At 42.0% G+C, this 19,857-nt stretch overlaps 3 protein-coding genes and 1 non-coding gene across 9 annotated transcripts; 3 read left to right on the top strand and 1 right to left on the bottom strand.

Annotated features, from left to right (window-relative positions):
• The first annotated feature begins 516 nt into the window (after positions 1–516).
• On the top strand, positions 517–7,466 carry LOC146552265 (interferon-induced protein 44-like). The gene is made up of 8 exons (XM_085257825.1): positions 517–652; positions 4,608–5,101; positions 5,344–5,395; positions 5,605–5,800; positions 5,898–6,044; positions 6,142–6,313; positions 6,505–6,605; positions 6,684–7,466. The coding sequence occupies exons 2-8, from the start codon at positions 4,621–4,623 to the stop codon at positions 6,939–6,941; spliced, it is 1,407 nt and encodes a 468-aa protein (XP_085113951.1). The 5' UTR covers positions 517–652; positions 4,608–4,620; the 3' UTR covers positions 6,942–7,466.
• Positions 938–1,043, top strand: LOC146552266 (U6 spliceosomal RNA). The gene has a single exon (XR_014890081.1). It is a non-coding gene; the product is annotated as a U6 spliceosomal RNA (small nuclear RNA).
• A 510-nt stretch (positions 7,467–7,976) lies between the features above and the next one.
• On the top strand, positions 7,977–10,363 carry LOC146552264 (growth arrest and DNA damage-inducible protein GADD45 beta-like). The gene is made up of 4 exons (XM_085256170.1): positions 7,977–8,112; positions 8,718–8,819; positions 8,938–9,154; positions 9,341–10,363. Exons 1-4 carry the CDS (start codon positions 8,075–8,077, stop codon positions 9,443–9,445), a joined length of 462 nt encoding a protein of 153 aa, XP_085112296.1. The 5' UTR covers positions 7,977–8,074; the 3' UTR covers positions 9,446–10,363.
• A 1,140-nt stretch (positions 10,364–11,503) lies between these two features.
• LOC146552263 (guanine nucleotide-binding protein G(I)/G(S)/G(O) subunit gamma-7) lies at positions 11,504–19,857 on the bottom strand. 6 transcript variants are annotated; one of them, XM_085256171.1, is made up of 4 exons: positions 19,724–19,857; positions 16,976–17,105; positions 16,028–16,143; positions 11,504–15,776 (listed from the first exon to the last, which is right to left on the bottom strand). In XM_085256171.1, the coding sequence occupies exons 3-4, from the start codon at positions 16,106–16,108 to the stop codon at positions 15,651–15,653; spliced, it is 207 nt and encodes a 68-aa protein (XP_085112297.1). In that variant the 5' UTR covers positions 16,109–16,143; positions 16,976–17,105; positions 19,724–19,857; the 3' UTR covers positions 11,504–15,650. The 6 variants fall into 6 exon arrangements, with proteins under 6 accessions (XP_085112297.1, XP_085112299.1, XP_085112300.1 ...); XM_085256173.1 differs by lacking the exon at positions 19,724–19,857 and adding an exon at positions 19,537–19,691; XM_085256174.1 differs by lacking the exon at positions 19,724–19,857 and adding an exon at positions 19,483–19,688.

The following is a 19,857-nucleotide window of genomic DNA, read 5'->3' as shown; positions in this document are numbered from 1 at the left end:
ATTTGGTTTTCACTGACTTGTCTTTCAGGAACAAAACAGGACAGGGAATCACGACTGAGGTTGTTATTGGGGAAGGGGTAAACCTACAAGGTTGTTTTTTAGAGGAAAAGCAGCCAACGTCCAAAGGAAAAAGTTTAAAAGTCTTTTGCCTGGAAAACTATTGCTTAAAAAAAAAATCAACAAGGTGTGGTTCCTTGAAGACGAAGTGTAAAGAGGAGTAACTCAAGACTTTTGCACAATACTGTATGTATGTGTATGCATCTGAATTTGATTATACTTAAAAAAAAAACCTCTGAAAATGACTAAAATACACATGAATAAAGGAACAAATACATACTAATTGAATAATTTATTCATAAGGCTCATTATACTGTATATTCCTCATAACTGTATTTCTTTCGGTGTATCATCAAAGACGCTTTTATAGCTTTTAGACTGAACTGCAAAACTCAGTATCACAGAAGAATCATGTTTCATGTCAAGTCTTATTGGTTGCACTCATTTTACAGCCTTTACAATGTGACCAATCACAACAGGGACAAAGAAAAAAGGTTTACTTTTACTTTCATTCCTGTTTGAACCTCCACAACACATTAAACCACTGCGGCGTGCCACAGACTGTATTTTTCCTGCATCAGTTTGTCTTCTGAAGGTGAGTTTGTTTTGATAACATCTAACTTCATCCACAGTGTGCATCTTTCTGCTGCAAGTATGACTTTTATCACTTCAGCGGGTTTCTTGAAGGTGGTTTTACTTTCAGTTTCTCTTTGGGCCTGTGCTTCGTACGTCGCTTACTACATCCAAGATCAAATGAAACATCCAAGACCAAACCATCGCGCTAACCGTGAGCGCGCTAATCCGGTTCCCCGAACACACCTGCTGTTGACGATTAGTACAGCTGGATGAAGTAATGTGCGATCACTGGGTGCCGTAAAAGGGGCTACTTCGGTAGCACATATACTAAAATTGGAACGATACAGAGAAGATTAGCATGGCCCCTGCGCAAGGATGACACGCAAATTCGTAAAAGGGGCTACGCATCGATAGTAGAAACATTGATCGGCAACCCGCTGATTGGTTGGCGAAAATGTTGAAGGAGCGCGCTCGGTATTTTTCGGCAGCAGAGCAAGAACTCTTGAGTGAGGGATTTCAGGAGTTTCAGAGTTTAATTAAAACGCAAGGGAACACTGCAAAGGCTGCAAAAGCAAGGAGAGAGGGCTGGCAGAAAGTTGCTGACAAATTAAACTCGTAAGTAATCCAATAATAACAATAATAATGGAGTGGATTTATATAGCGCTTTTCAAGGCACCCAAAGCGCTTTACAATGCCACTATTCATTCACTCTCACATTCACACACTGGTGGAGGCAGCTACGGTTGTAGCCACAGCTGCCCTGGGGCAGACTGACAGAAGCCAGGCTGCCATATTGCGCCATCGGCCCCTCTGGCCAACACCAGTAGGCGGTAGGGTAGATTTATCACATCACACCATATTATCCAATATTATATTACATTATATTATATTATAATATGTTATATTATATCCCCTTTCACATTAGAGCCACAACAGGACCCACTAGAACATGGGAACAAGTAAAAGTGAAATATAAGAATATTCTACAGAATGGTAATATTTATCACTTATATTGCTTGTCGTCTCTTGGAAAGAGACCCTGGAATACTCTGTTTGTTTGTTCATAACAGCAACCAAGAAAAGGGCAGAGCAAAAAAAAGACAGGTGGTGGTCCTGCACCCCCTCGTCAACAAGTTGGTTAAGTGAATAATACCCTCACGGGAAAATCGATATCTCTCTATGAGCACACTGTCGCGCTGAGCTAAAGGATCCTGTCTGTCCCGCAATATACGCTGAATTCTGAGGACTCTCCTTATCAATCTTGCACCTTCCGCAATGGGTTGCTCGCGTAAACGGACAGGACATGGCTGCGACAGGCTTCCCAAATCCACCTTCGCTTTTATAGCCGTGGTCTCTCATCTTGATTACACGAAGTAATTTACAATTACTACTCTGAAATATGAATTACATCTGTAATAATCACATACATGTAATAGAATGTTAATAGTACATTTCCCTTTTTTAGGGAATGACCTGTATGTATCTGTGTGACATCAATAAAAGGATCAAGTGCTGCATTATCTTTAGTTACATTGATGTTATTTATTTATGGTGAAACAGTGGTGGAATATCGCTGTTGCTTTCGTATGAATGACGCGGACATACCTGTGTGGCCACGATCTAATCCTGTTTACATAAAGTAAACCTGCTCCCCAGCAGGTTTACGCTTACGGCACTGTTGCTATGACAGCAAGTCCCGGATGGGCTTCGGGGAACCGACTGATCCAGGATCACGCGAAATCGTCAACAATCTAATCCAGCTAACTCACTTAGCGCGGTACGAAGCACAGGCCCCAGATGTGGGCCAGGTCTGGCAATGATGACACTATTTATGTTCCTATTTTCCTATTTTAGTTAGAAGACACAAATGCCATGTTGCAATATTATACTGCTATGGTAACCAACGTTTCAAATGCAAGTTTGACAGGTTTGTCAGTGTACACTTTATCCAGAACCTAGTGACAGACAGTTTACTCGTCTTAATTAAGCTACACATTAGGCTGACATCTGGGGCCAGGGGCCCGTTCTTCGTACCTCGCTAAGTAGGTTAGCCGGATTAGATTGTTGACGATTTCGCGTGATCCTGGATCAGTCGGTTCCCCGAAGCTCATCCGGGACTTGCTGTCATAGCAACAGAGCCGTAAGCGTAAACCTGCTCGGGAGCAGGTTTACTTTATGTAAACAGGATTAGATCGCGGCCACGCAGGTATGTCCGCTTCATGTATACGAAAGCAACAGCGATATTTTTCCACTGTTTCACCATAAATAAATATTATCAATGTAACTAAAGGTAATGCAGCACTTGATCCTTTTATTGATGTCACACAGATACATACAGGTCATTTCCTAAAAAAGGGAAATGAACTATTAACATTCTATTACATGTATGTGATTATTACAGATGTAATTCATATTTCAGAGTAGTAATTGTAAATTACTTCGTGTAATCAAGATGAGAGACCACGGCTATAAAAGTGAAGGTGGATTTGGGAAGCCTGTCGCAGCCATGTCCTGTCCGTATACGCGACCAACCCATTGCGGAAGGTGCAAGATTGATAAGGAGAGTCCTCAGAATTCAGCGTATATTGCGGGACAGACAGGATCCTTTAGCTCAGCGCGACAGTGTGCTCATAGAGAGATATCGATATTCCCGTGAGGGTATTATTTACTTAACCAACTTGTTGACGAGGGGGTGCAGGACCACCACCTGTCTTTTTTTCCTCTGCCCTTTTCTTGGTTGCTGTTATGAACAAACTAACAGAGTATTACAGGCCAGTATTACCTTGCCAAGAGACGCAAAGCAATCTAAGAGATAAATATTACCATTCTGTAGAATACTCCTGTATTCCACTTTTACTTGTTCCCATTTTCTTGTGGGTCCTGTTGTGGCTCTAATGTGAAAGGGGATATAATATAACATATTATAATATAATATAATGCCATATGATATTGGACAATATAGTGTCATATGATAGATCTACCCTACCGCCTACTGGTGTTGGCCAGAGGGGCCGATGGCGCGATATGGCTGCCTCCACCAGTGTGTGAATGTGGGAGTGAATGAATAGTGGTATCGTAAAGCGCTTTGGGTGCCTTGGAAAGCGCTATATAAATCCAATCCATTATTATTATTATTATTAAATTACCTACGAGTTTGATTTGTCAGCAACTTTCTGCCAGCCCTCTCTCCTTGCTTTTGCAGCCTTTGCAGTGTTCTCTTGCGTTTTAATTAAACTCTGAAACTCCTGAAATCCCTCACTCATGAGTTCTTGCTCTGCTGCCGGAAAATACCGAGCACGCCCCTTCGACATTTTCGCCGACCAATCAGCGGGTTGCCGATCAATGTTTCTACTATCGATACGTAGCCCCTTTTACGACACCCAGTGATGTCACATTCCTGCGTCCAGCTGTAGTAATCGTCAACAGCAGGTGTGTTCGGGGAACCGGATTAGCGAGCTCACGGTTAGCGCGATGATTTGATCTTGGATGTGTCATTTGATCTTGGATGTAGTAAGCGACGTACGAAGAACGGGCCCCAGAGCTGAAACTGCTCTGGGCCAGCACAGGACCACCAGTGTGTCTGCAACTGGCTTTGTGTGGACCACATCTGGCAAACCAGATCTGGGCCACCAAAGGCCCGTCATTCTTTGTAGCATGTGGGCCATGTATAAGCACACTGTGTGGGCCAGATCTGGGCCATACCAATTTTGCTATGTGGACTGGTGGTGATTGTATTTTACATGTTTTAATGAAAGACAGCAAACGTGCCCTTCAAAAAGAAAGTGTTTCACAAGCAAAAGAGTTTTCAGTAAGGTGGGAGTGGGATGATTCACTTGCAGGTTTACATGACATTTTATTAAAAAAAAACAAAAAACCCTTAATAACATATTATATAAATGGTCACAGGATGCATGTGCAGTTGTGGTTTTCTGAGATAACTTGTTAAACTTGATCTGATCTGTCTACATCATCAGGTGATTTCCCATCATGGCAGCAATGAAATCCGCCTTGTCTAAGGATCAGGAGAAGCAGCTCCTCTCTCTTTTCGGTCGTGTCAAACTCCATCTGCTCCACAAAGCCAGCATCCATGGGTTCACTGCTAATGTCTTCCACAGACACTGTGACAATCAAGGGCCCACCGTTATTGTAGCCTACAATGCTGCTGGGTTCATCTATGGAGCCTACACCTCCAAAGATTACACTCAAGGTGGAGAGGGTGTCAATGATGAGAAGACATTTCTCTACAGTATCAGTGCTGAGAGAAACAAACCACTGAGGGTAGCAGCTATCATCGGGCAGTGTGCTTTCACTGATGGAGGCACCGGTCCAAATTACGGTGCTCTGGTTTTCTTGCATGATGACAAACCTGAAGTGCAGTCAAATCCAGGCACAGGCTTCAACTTTCAGGCTGCAGATATGCATGGAAATGACTTGACACTGACAGAGTTTGAGGTGTATCGAGTTGAAGGTGTGTAAAAGTAATCCCTGAGTTTTATAGAATTAAAAAGATGTCTCCCATGGTTATACTTTCAAAACAGACATTTCATGACCATTAAGAAACGTGTTCATCTACTTGCAGAAATGGCCTCGTGCACTCATGAGCTTATGCTTAAACCAAGGCTTGTAATTTTACTGTGCACTTTTTAGAGAATTAATATTGATATGATTAAAAAGTGATCCTGTTCTTATTAATCGATTTTTCACTTATAGACCTAGAAGAGCTCTTGCCCAAGCCCTGGAGGAACATCAAATGGACAGCTGAGTATGTAGAAACCTGCAGCACAGTTATTGGTGGTGTTTGTGTAAAATATATAAATTTATGTTTGGATTTTGTAATTCTAAGAAAAACTAAATTGTTCATCATATGTTCATCATCAGTATAAGGTTATGTCATATCTTTTTTAGCTTGTCATCATGTAAACTTTTTGTGCTTGCACTCTGGGTGGTGTGGGTACATTTTCTTTCTTCTAGACAAAAACAGCAATTGATGAAGGCCATCCTGAACTATAAGCCTGACATCAAAACAGTACACCAAGCCCGTGTGTTGTTGGTAGGCCCGATTGGAGCAGGCAAGTCCAGCTTCTTTAACTCCATCAACTCAGCATTTCGAGGCAACATGACTTCCCAGGCCATCGCTGGCACAGCGGGGGAGAGTGTGACCACTCAGGTACTGGCACAGGACTTTTTGTATAACTGAATCTGCATGCTCTACCTGTAATGTACAGTGTTTTCCCATTAAATGACATTTTCTATCTTTTCTGTAGTTTCGCACTTACACCATCAAGGCAGGGAAAGGTGGTTGCGTCGTCCCACTGATCCTCTGTGACACAATGGGGCTGGAGGAAAAGGGTGGTTTGGACATTGAGGACTTGGTCAACATCTATAAAGGTCACATCAAGGATCGCTACCAGGTGCATTTCATGTTAACTGATTAAATAGTAAATGATTAAATACAAAAAACGTAGGCAGCTGATTGATAAGTAACAACTATGTTTTTTTGTACTTCAGTTTAGCACATCTGGCCCTATCCTAATAGATGCTCCTGGCTATCAGAAGCATGTGACTCTGAGTGACAGGATTCACTGTGTGGTTTATGTGGTCGACACCTGCAAGGTCTCTATTCTCAGCCAGAAAATGCTGGAAAAACTTTGTGCCATCCGGAGAAAGACTAATCAGCTGGGTCAGCAGAAAATCTTTTGATTTTTTTTTTTTTTTTTTTTTTAGAAAACATTGAAAACAGCACGTGCAGCAGGCAGTTTTATGTATATGTAAATATGTAAGGCTATATTAGGGAAATACAACAAAGGGTAAACCTTTTCTTGGTGTCAGTAAACTGTTTCAGTCATGATTTGTATTTCCGGTCCCTCAAAGGAATTCCTCAGCTGTTGCTGATGACTAAAGTAGACGAGGCCTGTCCACTGGTGGCGGAAGACTTGAAGAATGTTTATCGCAGTTTTTACATCCAGAAGAAGGTGATGTTTTTAGATGCATTTACAGTAGCAGGTCAAAATTTGACATGACAATAATGCTCATTTAATCTGTGTAATCAGGCGCGTGAGCTGAGTGAGGCTCTGGGCATCCCGTTATCCTGTATACTGCCGGTGAAGAACTACAGTGAGGAGCTGGACCTGGACCAGGACACTGACACTCTACTGTTTGGTGCTGTGCAGCACATGCTGAACTTTGCAGACAGCTTTTTTGAGAACCAGGCTGAAATTCAGGAAGGGAATGATCAGATGGAGCTTTACAGATCCAGTGATATTTCCCGCCCTGATTATCAAGAACACAAAGAACATCAGATTATTTGAAATCCAAAACATATAAGCATCCCAAACCATTTCAATTCAGACCTTTTCAAAATGATCAATTAATTAGGTTCTCCAAGAGGGTTGCAACAAATGATCTTAAAGTAAAACCCTTGTATTGTGGGCAAACTGAAACTATATTTGTTTCATGAGTGAAACAGTAAAAACATTTATAAATATTCACTGTTCATTTCATGTCTGCAAAGATGTGCCAGCACGTTGCATGCTGCTTTCTCTCAACTAAAAGCCACTGGATCAAAGTGCTATATTTTTGCGCTCTGAAGCTAAAATCATTGAGCTTAATTAAAGTCATTAACAGATGCCACGTGATCCAATCATGGGTCCTGATCAGCTTTGAGGTAGACCCTTAAGTCAACTTGAGTTTCAGATCCTTAGAAGCAGAGTCTGTTGTGTGCACTTCTTTTATTTTAATTAACTTGGATATTCTGAAAATATTAATTTGTAAATATATTCATCCTTGTCCTGCTCTTATTGTGTAAAAAAATAAAAATAAAGGAAAACAGAGAAAGTCAATGTGCTTTATCATATGCTTTATTTCAGTTTGTTACATATTGCAAATTTGACTCTAGGTCCATTTTTACTGATGATATAGTTCCACGAATTGCTTGCTTGCTTTATATGCATGACTGCAGTCTTTCAGTAGTAGGAGGGTTACATAGACGTTCCCCCTTCATTCAGCCACTAGATGTCAGTCATAATTACATAATCACATCAGTTCTGTAAAGACGTTGTTATGAAAAGGTGATCTCTTATTAAACACTTTTATCTCATAGTCCAACACGGGAGCTAGTTGGACCATTTCACTTGAACAGATGCATGTATTTGTTTATGCACAATATCAGTTATGTCAGAATGACAAGTGTACTTTTGTCCCGTAAAGTCATCACTCACTGTAACCATACAAACCCACGAGGCCACATGACAAGAAAATATGTTGGTTTTCCTTTGAGCCAATTGCAAAACTCGCCTAGTTTCGGTGCCGCCCACCTTCCAGCTTCACTATAAAACTGTGACGCAACGTTGCCAACAACAAACGCAGAAGAGACTGGCATAACTTTGGTACACCGGCAGTTGTCACGCATTTACGCAGTGGGATCGGTTTTTAATTTGCAATCATGATTCCCGAAGAAAGCTTTGCTTCCATCGAGAACAAGTAAGATTTCTTGCTTCAGCTCTATTTTTATGTTGGTTCAGCATGTGCATGTGCGTGATCATGTGCTGGAAGGGTATGTTGATCGTCCTTTGACCCCTCCGTTGTGTGGATTGCTTAGGCTGATGTAATTAAAGTGCTTTTTGGAAAGCTTTGATTTGAGACTGGAACGCAGAGACTTTCTGTTATTTAACATCTGGGTGCATAAAATGTTACAATCTTTTCTGTGCTGTCAAAGTTTGACACCCGCATAAAAGCCAAAATCCAGAGATTATGCATGAATTATTATGAGTCATAAGACCTCAGTATTAATATCTTTGTACTGGCATACACAATACTACGCATGCACGTTGCACAACATGCAGCGAAATTCCTTGAAACTGTAAAATGCGCATTTATGGCTTGTTTTATATCACCACAATCATCCCCATGCATGAAACTGATAATGAAACTGATCTGAGCGTGTATTTCAGTGTTCTAACGACTTTTAATTCAATTAATATGGAAGAGGGGGGATTTTTGAAGCAGTGCTGCATATATTTAATACCACTAATGTTTTGTCATATTGCAGAATACAAAAGGCTAACTGTCCTGTCCTTATCCCTTAGGATGCAGTCTGTAGGTCTGGCTCTGGAGGAGTTGCTGGTAACTGCTCAGAAACAAGGCTGTCTCACTGTTGGCATTTATGAATCAGCCAAGCTTCTTAATGTGTGAGTTGAAAGTATTAATTTTGGTTTGTGCTTCTCTTCTCATTGCCCAAACTGATCACCCCCAGACATGTGAATTCAGTTTTTTCCTCATTTTTCCTTCTTTTCTCTTCCCCCTCAGAGATCCAGACAGCGTGGTGCTATGCGTGCTGGCAGCCGACGATGAAAACGATGTGGCGCTGCAGATCCACTTCACGTTGCTACAGTCCTTCTGCTGCGACAGCGGCATCACCATCTTGCGAGTCTCTGGGTTTCAGCGACTCCAGCGGCTGCTGGGAGCTGTGGATGCCAACAGGAACCAGGAAGAGCACAGAGACCTTCACTGCATGCTGGTTACGGTGTGTTGACTCAGCATAGTGGCTACCTCTTATGTAACTGAAAGGCAGATGGTGATCTTTTTCATGCACAATTTTCAGCTAAGATATTGCACCTTTTCTTTCTCATCGCCTTGTGATTTTTACTCTTACTTTGCAGGTTCAATTCAAATTGAACGCTGGACATGATTCTTTTTTTCTCCCACACAGAATCCTCAGGCAGAGCACTGCAGACTGCAGGAAGTGGGGACCTACTGCCAGGAGAGTCGGCGCCTTGACCAGTGGGTGCCTGAACTAGTCCTGCAGGAACGCTGAAGGGTCTGCATACAGGAACTTTTGTGGCCAGATACTGATACACTGAAGGATCTTTATGCTCAAGCAGGGATGACCTGGAGTGTAGCCGCTCCAGTCCACTATCCTTAATGACCAGCAAAACCATGGACTCCCACTCAAAGACTAGTGAAACAGCTGGACTGGACACTGGTTTCTAGAATCTGTACTTGTGCAAAAGATACAGAGAGAAAAGTCACAATGTTTTTACAATACCATCAAAACACAATCTGTTTTGTGTTGCTCTCTGGGTGCTCACAATGTCTATGGGGTGTGACATAGTAAACATTAAGAGGAGTAGTAGTTTTGAAAGGAACACATCCACACCCATCTTATACCTGGAAGTCTTGTTTGTTTGACTGGACAGGAATGTTGCAGTGCTGAAACTGTACCAGACATTCCTGGGAGAGTCCCAGAAAAGGAGAGGAGAGGTGTGTGTTTGTATGTGTGGTATGTCTATGTGTGGTATGCATTTACAATACTTGTATTTTTCTGTAGAAAAGACTGGGTGTGCATTCTTAAAATGAGCAGCTGAAAGCTGCTGGGGAATTGTCACCATGGAAACTGAAATGGAAATAATGTTAAAGACACACAGGACCTATTGACACCAGAAGAAACAAAAGAAAAAACAATGTAAAGAGACTCCGAGGATGAAAAAATTTAGGCAGGATCCGAAATTCCCAATGATGCAGAACGCCTGTGCTGTCTGATCCGGACAGATCAGCTTTAAATGTATTGTAAAAATATCAACTTCTTTGTGCCTTCAAGAGTGCTGCCTTTCTGATAAATAACTAATGTAAAGTGGCTACACTGTTAATTTATTGATTGTATTGTTTTTTTGTAGTTATTTGTAATCTATTTTGTGCTCTGTTATCTAAGTAAATAAATTATTTTATTCATAAATTCTTCTTGTTCCTGGGGCTTCTGCTCAGATTTCAAAACAAAAGCCATGTGTGCGTCATGGAACCTGCTGAGTCACGCAACTACAGTTTACATTCGGGCTGAAGTCATGGAAAATGCATGCACACTTAGGGCAAAGTCTTTGTCATTGCCAGCCCCTTCTATTGTCGTGAGCATAAGTCAGTGAGAATGAAACTGGGGTGGGGACAGAAACTCACTAAAACAAGCATAACAAGCTCATGCAGACCTACTGTCCCTACAAGTCAGGAAGTAATGAAGCATTACAGGAAAGACGCATTACCTGCGTGTCAAGTGTTTTTATTTATTCCCTAGCCAGATTCCATACATGCATAACAAGAATCTTTTAAAAATGTACGTTTTGCATTATATATTGCAGCTAAAGCCCTGCAACAATGTTGCATGCAAATAACATAATGTGTGTTTGTGCGTGTGTGTGGGTGAAGCCTCTGATCCCTCTATTATCTCTGCTTAATCTCAGGATCTTCCCTCTGCTTTGCAATCTATTCCACCCTCTGCTCTCACATGGCTGTTCACAGCCCTGTCTGCTGCTAGAGGAGAGAGGAACATATTGAGGCACATGGACCTCACACTTGTTTACAATCACACAGGGTAGTGACTGGTGAGGGGAGTGTCTTCTCAAAGGCCGTGGCTCATCCAGCCTAAATCCGATTGGCTGTGACTTGCAGAAGGGTCATGGGAAGTATGGTTTGAAACTTGGAGACAAGCTTGTAACGGTTGAAAGCACACTCCAAAGGGCACAGTGAAGGCCTGAGACGGCTACAACAATGGAATTCCTGTGAAATGACCAAACTGGGAGACTTTTACCTAGCTCTGCTCTTTGTTTACTCTGTTTGATGCATTCTCTTACATGCATCATGCGCTGCACATCGTATACCAAGTAGGCCAGAGAGCATGTTTCTGCAAGTGCATTGTAAATTGCAGTTGCATTTTTAAACCAATAAACTGCAGATAATAATCAAAAACACTAATATTCTGCAGCTATACCAGCAGCTCTGCGAGGCTCATACTGGTATTGTATCTGATGTTTGTGATCTGCCCAGTAAACTTGAAATACACTGATGTTAACATCAAAACAAAATAAAAAAAACAATACAGGAAAAGTTTGTTATTATATCATCTTTTTATTAATGTTATCTACTTCTCAATATCATCTTTTTTAAACAGCAATATCCACAAAATATTAACAGTGTGCAAGAAAACATGAGTTATGGCACATCAGAGAACAGTTACAAAAAATAGATATATTTTCTTCATAGTCAATCAAGGCAAAAAGATACATATACTGTATGCATACACAGGAGATCAGAGCACAAAAGATGATTCTCAGGAAGGGATCGGAGCCAAATCAGAGAAGCTTGATATGAAAGTCCAACAGGGAGGAGCCTCGGCTCTCCTCACCAAGCTTGAAATGAATTTCGAGAGGCTTGCATTTTTGCGCACAACACCAGTAAATTTCCACTTTGAGCCGTGTGTTCCACTTTTAAGACTGTTTAAGACTGCCCCCCACCTCCAAGTCCAGCATTTACATGATATACACCACTATAAGGCAAACTAACAACCAATCAATCAGACAAACCAGCAATCCAAGCTGTGTGTCTCTGATTGAAGCCCAACCATGGATGGAATGATAGTAATAAAAAAAAAAAAATAGCATATGCTTGGCAATACCAGGACATCTGTGCGTGTGGTTGTGTGTGTGTATGTGCATTTGTCTGATGATAAGTTATGCATGTATGTTTCCTTGTGTTAAACCTCTGCAGCAAGAATTCTCTTTCACTTTAGCTTGCAAAGAAATGAAACGAAAGTGTTTATCACATTCCTGTAAACTGACAGGGAATCAGTTCTTTCATCTTAGAATAGTTCAGGTCCTTGATAAGCAAACCCAGGCCAAATAAGTACGTATAGTTAAGCCAATACTGTTGCTCTCCCTGTTTCTTGTCTTTAAGGTAAGCTAACCAGCTGCAGGAGAAAGCAAATATACACATTTCCTCAAATGTCAACATGTTCCTTTACGTATCCAAGGCTTACGTTAGTGGTAATGAAATTATTTGTTTTGCCACATTTCACCTGATCAGTTTTAGCCTGTGACACAATCCCCCTTTTCACTCTTCAAAATATGCAGACTGATTAAGTGAGAAAAGGAGGAAGTGCAAGCCATATATGTTGTTCTGACTTGTGGTATCACATGACCTTTCCTCTGGTCAGACTAACCCTGACCTAGAACTGCAGGACTGCAGTACTATAACATTACAGTCTAACACTGCAGCACTGGAGGCACTGTTCGTTCTTACGCACTGTGTCACTCGCACAAACACACACAGACCATGCACACGAGCACACACTTGCACGCTCCTCTATTTTCTCCTCTCCACCTACTGCTCTGCCAAATCATCCCTTTTCAGCTACCAAACACAAGCACCCACACACACGCACGCACACTTGCACACCCTCTCTATGGCCTTTCTCCAGCTCCTGCTCTCTATACTTCTATCTTTGTCTGTATCATAAGCCATTGGCTACAGTGCAAAAACACAGATGCTAAGCAGCGATTTAAACTGGTAATTAATCACAAAGCTGAATTTTTAAAGGAATCATTTGACATTTTGGGAAATATGCTTATTCTCTTTTTTCCCCTTTCACACAGTTTGAGATTGCTAAATGTAACAATTACAATTATTCTAATGCCGATTTGTCTAAACCCCACACATTCCCAGGTACGCATGAGCACGTGTGGATGCAAACAACTCTTTCCACCCACGTCCAAAGTCTGTATAGCAGCTGGGTCACACTGACCTAAGTGACATGAAAGCAGAAAACTAGTAGGACGAACCCTTGTGACTCTCTGTCAGCAGATATAAGCCATGTCCAAATGATCCCACCCTCGGCTAAATGCTAAAGTGTAAATATGATGGAAGGAAGATCCCCTCTCTCACCAATTCTCCTTACAGCTATTAACCTTTTACCTCTGATAAACATCATTCAAGCTTGAAAAGCACCCAAAGCACAGGATGTAGGTGTGTGTTGCATGTTGGTCTAGATGCCTGTTGCCCCCAAAAAAACAAAAACTAAAAAAAACAAGGACAGCTTTGGTGTTAAAGGTCAGATCAGGAGGTTGGTTTTGCACCACCGTAATGAGGTCCGATGTTGATTCATCTTGTTACGGGGCATGACTCTAAACCAAACACAGCTTTTGTTTCCGGTACATTACTTCATCCTCATCGGTTTTATATGTGGCCGAAACCAACCTCAGCTATCGCAGGCCTCTAAAACCTGATTGACGTAAAAAAGGAAAAAGCAAAGGACAGACGTGATCCTGATTGACAGAATAAGTAGTACTAAAAAAATCCAACATCCACAGAGGGGAAATCTGTGTTCTGAGTTTGTATCTTACAAACACTGTACAGGGTAATACTCAACTGACCAGGTTCCATGGACTCCATAGAAAGAAGAGAACTTAAAAAAAAGAAAAAGAAAAAAAAGAAAGCCAAAACAGCTACTCTTCAACTTATCACTTCTGCACATGTCTGAAAGAAAGTTTATACACTTAGTTTTTTTTTTCTCTTAATTAACTTGATTTTTTTCTTCTTCATGTTTCAGTTTTTACAATCAAGTTTGGTTTGTCAGACAGGAGGAGCGCTGTGGAGGAGACGAGGATGGAGGGACACAGAAAGGAGACTGCCAGCTCCTACTGATCCAGCCTGTGACCAAGCTGGGATAACATCAGAGTGAGCTCTTATGCTGGGGAAACTGGGACCTTTAGACTGGTGAAGACAGGTAATCTGATTAATAGCCATAATTGCAAAGCATTAAAACAAGATGTAAACCCCTTGAACAGAGAGGTGACTCCTTATTTTCAGACTACCCACTCCTCTCATTTTCGTTCTATTCACCCTACAAGAACTAGTAATCGAAATATATATGGGCTGAGAGGGTGGGAAGAGGGCACCTTCATTTTTACTTTCTATGTCTGGGTCATCTCCTCCAGCCTCGCAGTCCCTTACAGAATGATTCTCTGATGTGATCATTCTGTGGCCTCGCCCTCTCTTGGGGTAAAGCACAGGGAGGCTTGATGTACAGTAGATCTGGTTAGGTATTACCCCTGGCTTACAACCAGATATCCTGTTATTTCATTAATGCAAGCAGGAAAACAAACCTGATCCGCCAGGGGCAACACCTACGTGAAAAGAAAACGATCTAAAAAAATGTAAAATATTGTCCTATCTGTTAAGTAATGCTTCAACAAAATATCTAAAACGTACATTGAGTTCACAAACAAGTATTTCTTAAGAAAAAATGCAGTAAACGTCTGCGGTTAATAGCTTGAGTTCTGTGTAGAGCCGTTCACTGCTTGCTCTCATAGGTGCAGATCTGGGATCAGCTTAGACATCAGCCCGTGGCGGCTATCATGAGCCGCAGTGGAATCAGTGACAGCAGATCAGCATCTAGAAAGGAATTTTTGTACAGGTTGGCACAGCTGGAGGCTTGGCCAAAGGCTGCAGGCAGCCATTGTGAGGCCACAGGCAGAGAAGGTCTGTTGATACAGGTTTGGGTGGGAACATGCTATGGCCTGATAAAGGCAAAGGCTTTAGCCAGTTGCTCCAAAATGACCCAAGAATGAAGCTTTCATACTTTTTAAAAAAAAAATCTCCCACAGAAAAAGAAGCATTTATTGAACTTTTAATGGGACACGAGGTCCAGTTTGGCACAATTGGCCTAGCGCCTACCACTCATTCTGTTTTTTTGCACATGCATCCTCCCACCGCCTGCCTATGGCACAGCTACCCATCTTTGAACCAACACCTCATTTCACGATAACAAAAAAAAAAGAAAATGCTGATTTCCTATCGATCATTAATGTCCAAATCCCTTTTCAATTTTAGCTGAAACTTGTAGTTAATTCACCAGCATATGTGAATAATACCAAAGCACCTTGGATCATACTCAGTGATATACTGATCTCAGCCACTGTGAGCGCAGCATACCCTTCCCCTAGCTGTTGCTCCGGTGTATGGCGCTTTTCCAGAGTGGCGATTCTGGGAGCGTGTGTGTTTCTGTGTGTGTGTGGATGCTCGACAGCCCTGTAAGATCAGACATGGCTGCTCCAAGGTGTGTCTTGGTAAATGCGGGGATCTAGTTAAATGGCAAAAGTATACGTTTATGTGTTAGTGTGTATATGTATGTGCAAGAGTGTGTGAGAATGTGTGTTTGTGTGTGTGTGCGTGAGAGGGGTAGGAGAAGCAGGAAGCAGCTATAGGATGATGCAAGGTTTCTTGTCCTTGAAAGGGTTTTCAGAGGTGGGAACACCAACCAGCAGAGGGTCGCTACGAGCGTGCTGCTCACAGTAACTCATCAGGTCTGCTGCTGCTTTAGACACCTGACCGGACAGAGGGGGGAGGGAGAGAAAAGGAGGAAGGGCATGGGGGAAGGCAAAAAAGGGGATAGATAAGAAGGTGCGAAATTTAAAATGAGGGCATTGGAGGTAGAAGAAAAAATAAAGTTGTAAGGGTAAATGAAGGAAGAAGCAGCAAAGGGGGAACAAGAATGAGTAGAGAGGGAGAGCAGTTAAATGTGTATGAATAATTACGCACTCACATTTGCTAACACAGCAGAAAACGGTTGTTTTACCTTAATGCGCTCAATCCCTGCCTCAATCCTCAGCTGTTCCACCAGTTTCCTGGCCTGGGCGATATTATTAGTGGTAGACATACTGATCCATGAGAATACACCAACACAGGAGAAAACTGAAGGAGTGAAAAAACAGAATGAGTTGTGTTTGGTTTACTTCACTAGATTTGTCAGAGACCAAGAAACATTAATTTCATGTATACTTAATAGAGATGTGAATTTAAGTACTAGATAATTCCCTGATTATTCCCTGAAACTGTCCTTTATAGCACTGCTAAATGAATCGCACAAAAGCAAACAAAAAAGAAAGCCTGCAGAGGATCAAATATAAACAAAGCACAACAAAGAGTGTAATATTTTTTGGTTTTTTGCCATTAGATCAGAAATGAAATGATGGCTTAAATTCCCTTTTTAGTGTTATGGGTCATAAATTTAAATCAGTTAAGAGGATTGTGTGGAACGTCAGCTGGAGCGCTATAGCACCACCATGAGGTGACTACATAGTAGTGCAGCAGAAATTTAGAGTGAAACATAGCAGCATTTTAATTCATAATATGACGATTGAAAGCAACAGTGTAACGACAATGTAACCAAAAATGAATTTGATGTTTAACAAAAAAGCAATTAAATAAAAGCCCTTATATTAAAGATGCTAATACGCATCAGCATCTGATATTAGTCTTCTGAATGTAATTCACACACTGCACAAACAACATGTTGAAATAGGAATACACCATTAGGTTGTTGTAATAAACCTCAGTGAGATCTTTGGGATTGAGAATGTTGTGATCCAGACATTCAAATAAATTCATTCCACATTCCACTGCCTCAGGGACTCCTGAGTCCACTGGGTAATTCACAAGAAAATTCGAGTTTAAGATACTTTGCAGATTAAGCAGCCTAGGAATGTGGAACGTGATACAGTGACCACAGCAAACAGAGTATTACCTGGCTGATGGTGTGCAGACAGGACTCCCTCTGAACACTAATATGAATGGATGGAGGCGGTCTGAGCAGTGCAGGAACGGCAGTCACAGTTACAGAGCTGGATGGCGGCTGAGCTTACATTGGCTTGTCTCTGTGTAAAAGAAGAATGGGCAAACAAGTGAGCTGCCTGCTGATAAAGCTACGTTATAAACAGGCAGTTCAGTAGTCATACACATTTCAAAATGTTTGCTTCTGTTTGCTTTTACAAATAGGTTTCAATTTTTCCACATCTCCACATACAGAGAGGTTTTACTGTTTTAGCAATGAGTTAGCAAAGCAATAAAAACTAAAGGTGAGATAACGACTGCAAATATGAAAACTGCAATAAAAAATATTACCATGACACAGCTGCTACTTCAAACACAAGAAAATGTCATACTCATCATATCCATTAACTATCATATCCATCATCGCAACCTCCTTTTCTTTCACAAAGCACCTGTGAGAGCACTTTTCTGAATGGGTGGTGGGACATTCTGTCATATGGAGGGTGGGGTGGTCCCAAACTCATTTTAAATCACTACAAACCTTCAGATTAACACAGCAGGAAACTTGCTTCTGTAGATGTGAACAACACATACCTCAAATACATCACAACGAGCATGTTACCACCAGGTCTCTCAGTCTGTGTCTCTGTCTGTCTCCCTCTCTAAGGAGGAGAGTCCTGCTTTAATTACTCCTGCTGTGGAGTCTTTCAGAGATTCATGTCTGTAATTAGAGCTGTGTGTGTGTGTGTTTGTGTGTAAGAGAGGGAGAGAGAGAGAGAGAGAGAGAGAGTGAATGAAGCTAGAGATTACCACTGTAACACCTGAACAAATTCTCATTCTGCCTTTGCCTGCACGTTGGCATTAACAGACTTATGCGGCTTTTTGCCGATTTTCCTCTATCCAAATTCTAATTTTTAATCCTAATCTTGAATCTTGAACCCAAATCCTAATTCAGGAACAACATATCTTCATTTCTTTCCTTTAGACACTCACAGGACTTGAGAGTTGCACTGATTTCAATTAGGAGTACACATATTCATAGAAACTGAAGATAGCAAAAAAAGGCATCATGTTTGGCAAATTGTGGCACATGAATCTTCCTAAATGAACTGCTTGTAAGAGACAGAAATACTGACCCTAGCCTTACTTGGCACTAGATTTCTTTTTTCCCCTTTAACCACAAGTGCCCAATACTGACCCCAGAACTAAAATATAATGTACACACATGGGCCTCTGTCCAACAATGGGGGGTGAGTCCCTTGGTTATGGCTGTGTAAACAGATAACCCTCAGATGTGTCTATAACAAGTGCAAATAAACAGAGACAAACACCTGTTCCCTCACAACACATTCTACGCTTCTCATTATCTGTCAGGATTTAATGAATGCTCCTAAATCACAGCGTGCAGCATCACTGGAAGCCAAGCGCAGAGTATATGCATATGAATATAATAAAAACTCAACTCTATAAGACTTATTGCAGGGATTGTTCACATGCTGATGCATGCCTTTGACACAAACATGCTAACATTAAAGGACAAGGCAGCACTTGCATCCTCTTTAGTTATAAGCTGCTGTTCCTTTGAAACATAAATGTGTGCTTTTTTCTGTTCTATCAAGTGGGTGAACCACGGTGGTTTCAACTGGCAGAGCCGCTGCATACAAAATAAAGTACCAGATATACTTAAATGACTCATTTATCACTTCATAGACACTACTAACCTAGTTCTTTAATTTCCTCAGCCTGTTGATTTTTCAAACTTTTTGCTATGGCGCATACCGTGCCGAGAGAAGAGAAGCCTTTAAAAACAGCAGACGAAATTCTCCCCCAACACAGCCACATCTCTCCCTTCTTGCCCCAAACTGAACGCCTTTCTACTTAGCAGAAGCAAAACATATACGCTAAGCTGATCATTTGATTCGGCCTGGTCAACATAAACACCACCAGAGCTGGACAGGCCTCAACCAGCGAGCACACAGAGGCTCTCAAGACGCGCAAAACTGCATCAATCCTTATTGATCCAAGCAGCTCCTGAGCGTTGATCGGGCCTACAGTACGAAGCCATGTCCTCTGCTATAGGGCCTGCTCGCTGCTCTACCGTGTGAAAGCACAATGCGGGCATTTTGATGGATAGAACAGCATGTCCTCTCTCCCGTGGCTATCCACGTACCACACACACTTAAACGCATAGACTCAACAGAGCCAACATACAGACGAATACGCACGGGAGCGCAAACACAGTGCACATATCAAAGCCAGATATATTTATCCCAGTGAATAACAGACTACACCGCTCCGGGTCTGCAAATAGGCCCTGATTGTTAGCCGTGGGAGCAGGGTGGTGACATGTTTTGAGGGAGGCAAGCTCCGGCAAATATAAACCCATCCAGCGACAACGAGCACAAGACCGGAGCGCATGCCGTTATATTCCGCTATTATGCAAATTGATACGGCCTACTTCGGCATATAAGATCATGTTACTGTGGCTCGTGCGTCCTCAGAGTCCAGCCGAGCTGAAGGAAATATTCCACTGACCCTGTCCCCGGTCCTCCCCACCCTCTCTGCCGGCAAAGGGCTGGGGAAATCCGGATTCGTGACACTGACGAGCCCCCTTTTCGCTGCAGCCGCCCTCAGTTGCGAGAATGCGGGGCTGCAGCAGCACACAGAGGCGCTACAAATATTATGCACGGGGAGAAAAATAGCCAAATATCTCCAAACTCACCTCCGAATGTGCTGTATTGGTGATTTAAAGGGCCAGATCCGCTGGTTTCTCACACTCTCTGCGCGTTCACTCCCCGTTTTCACCGAGCCAAACGCCTCCCCCTCCGTTACCAGTGCCTGTCCACTCCTCTACCC

The sequence above is a fragment of the Mchenga conophoros genome, linkage group LG19 (assembly GCF_057382185.1).
Source record: "Mchenga conophoros isolate Kocher_MC1m ecotype Shallow Benthic linkage group LG19, M_conophoros_male_GT1.1, whole genome shotgun sequence".
Classification (NCBI taxonomy): Eukaryota; Metazoa; Chordata; class Actinopteri; order Cichliformes; family Cichlidae; genus Mchenga; species Mchenga conophoros.
This window is presented reverse-complemented; position numbering and strand designations above follow the sequence as displayed.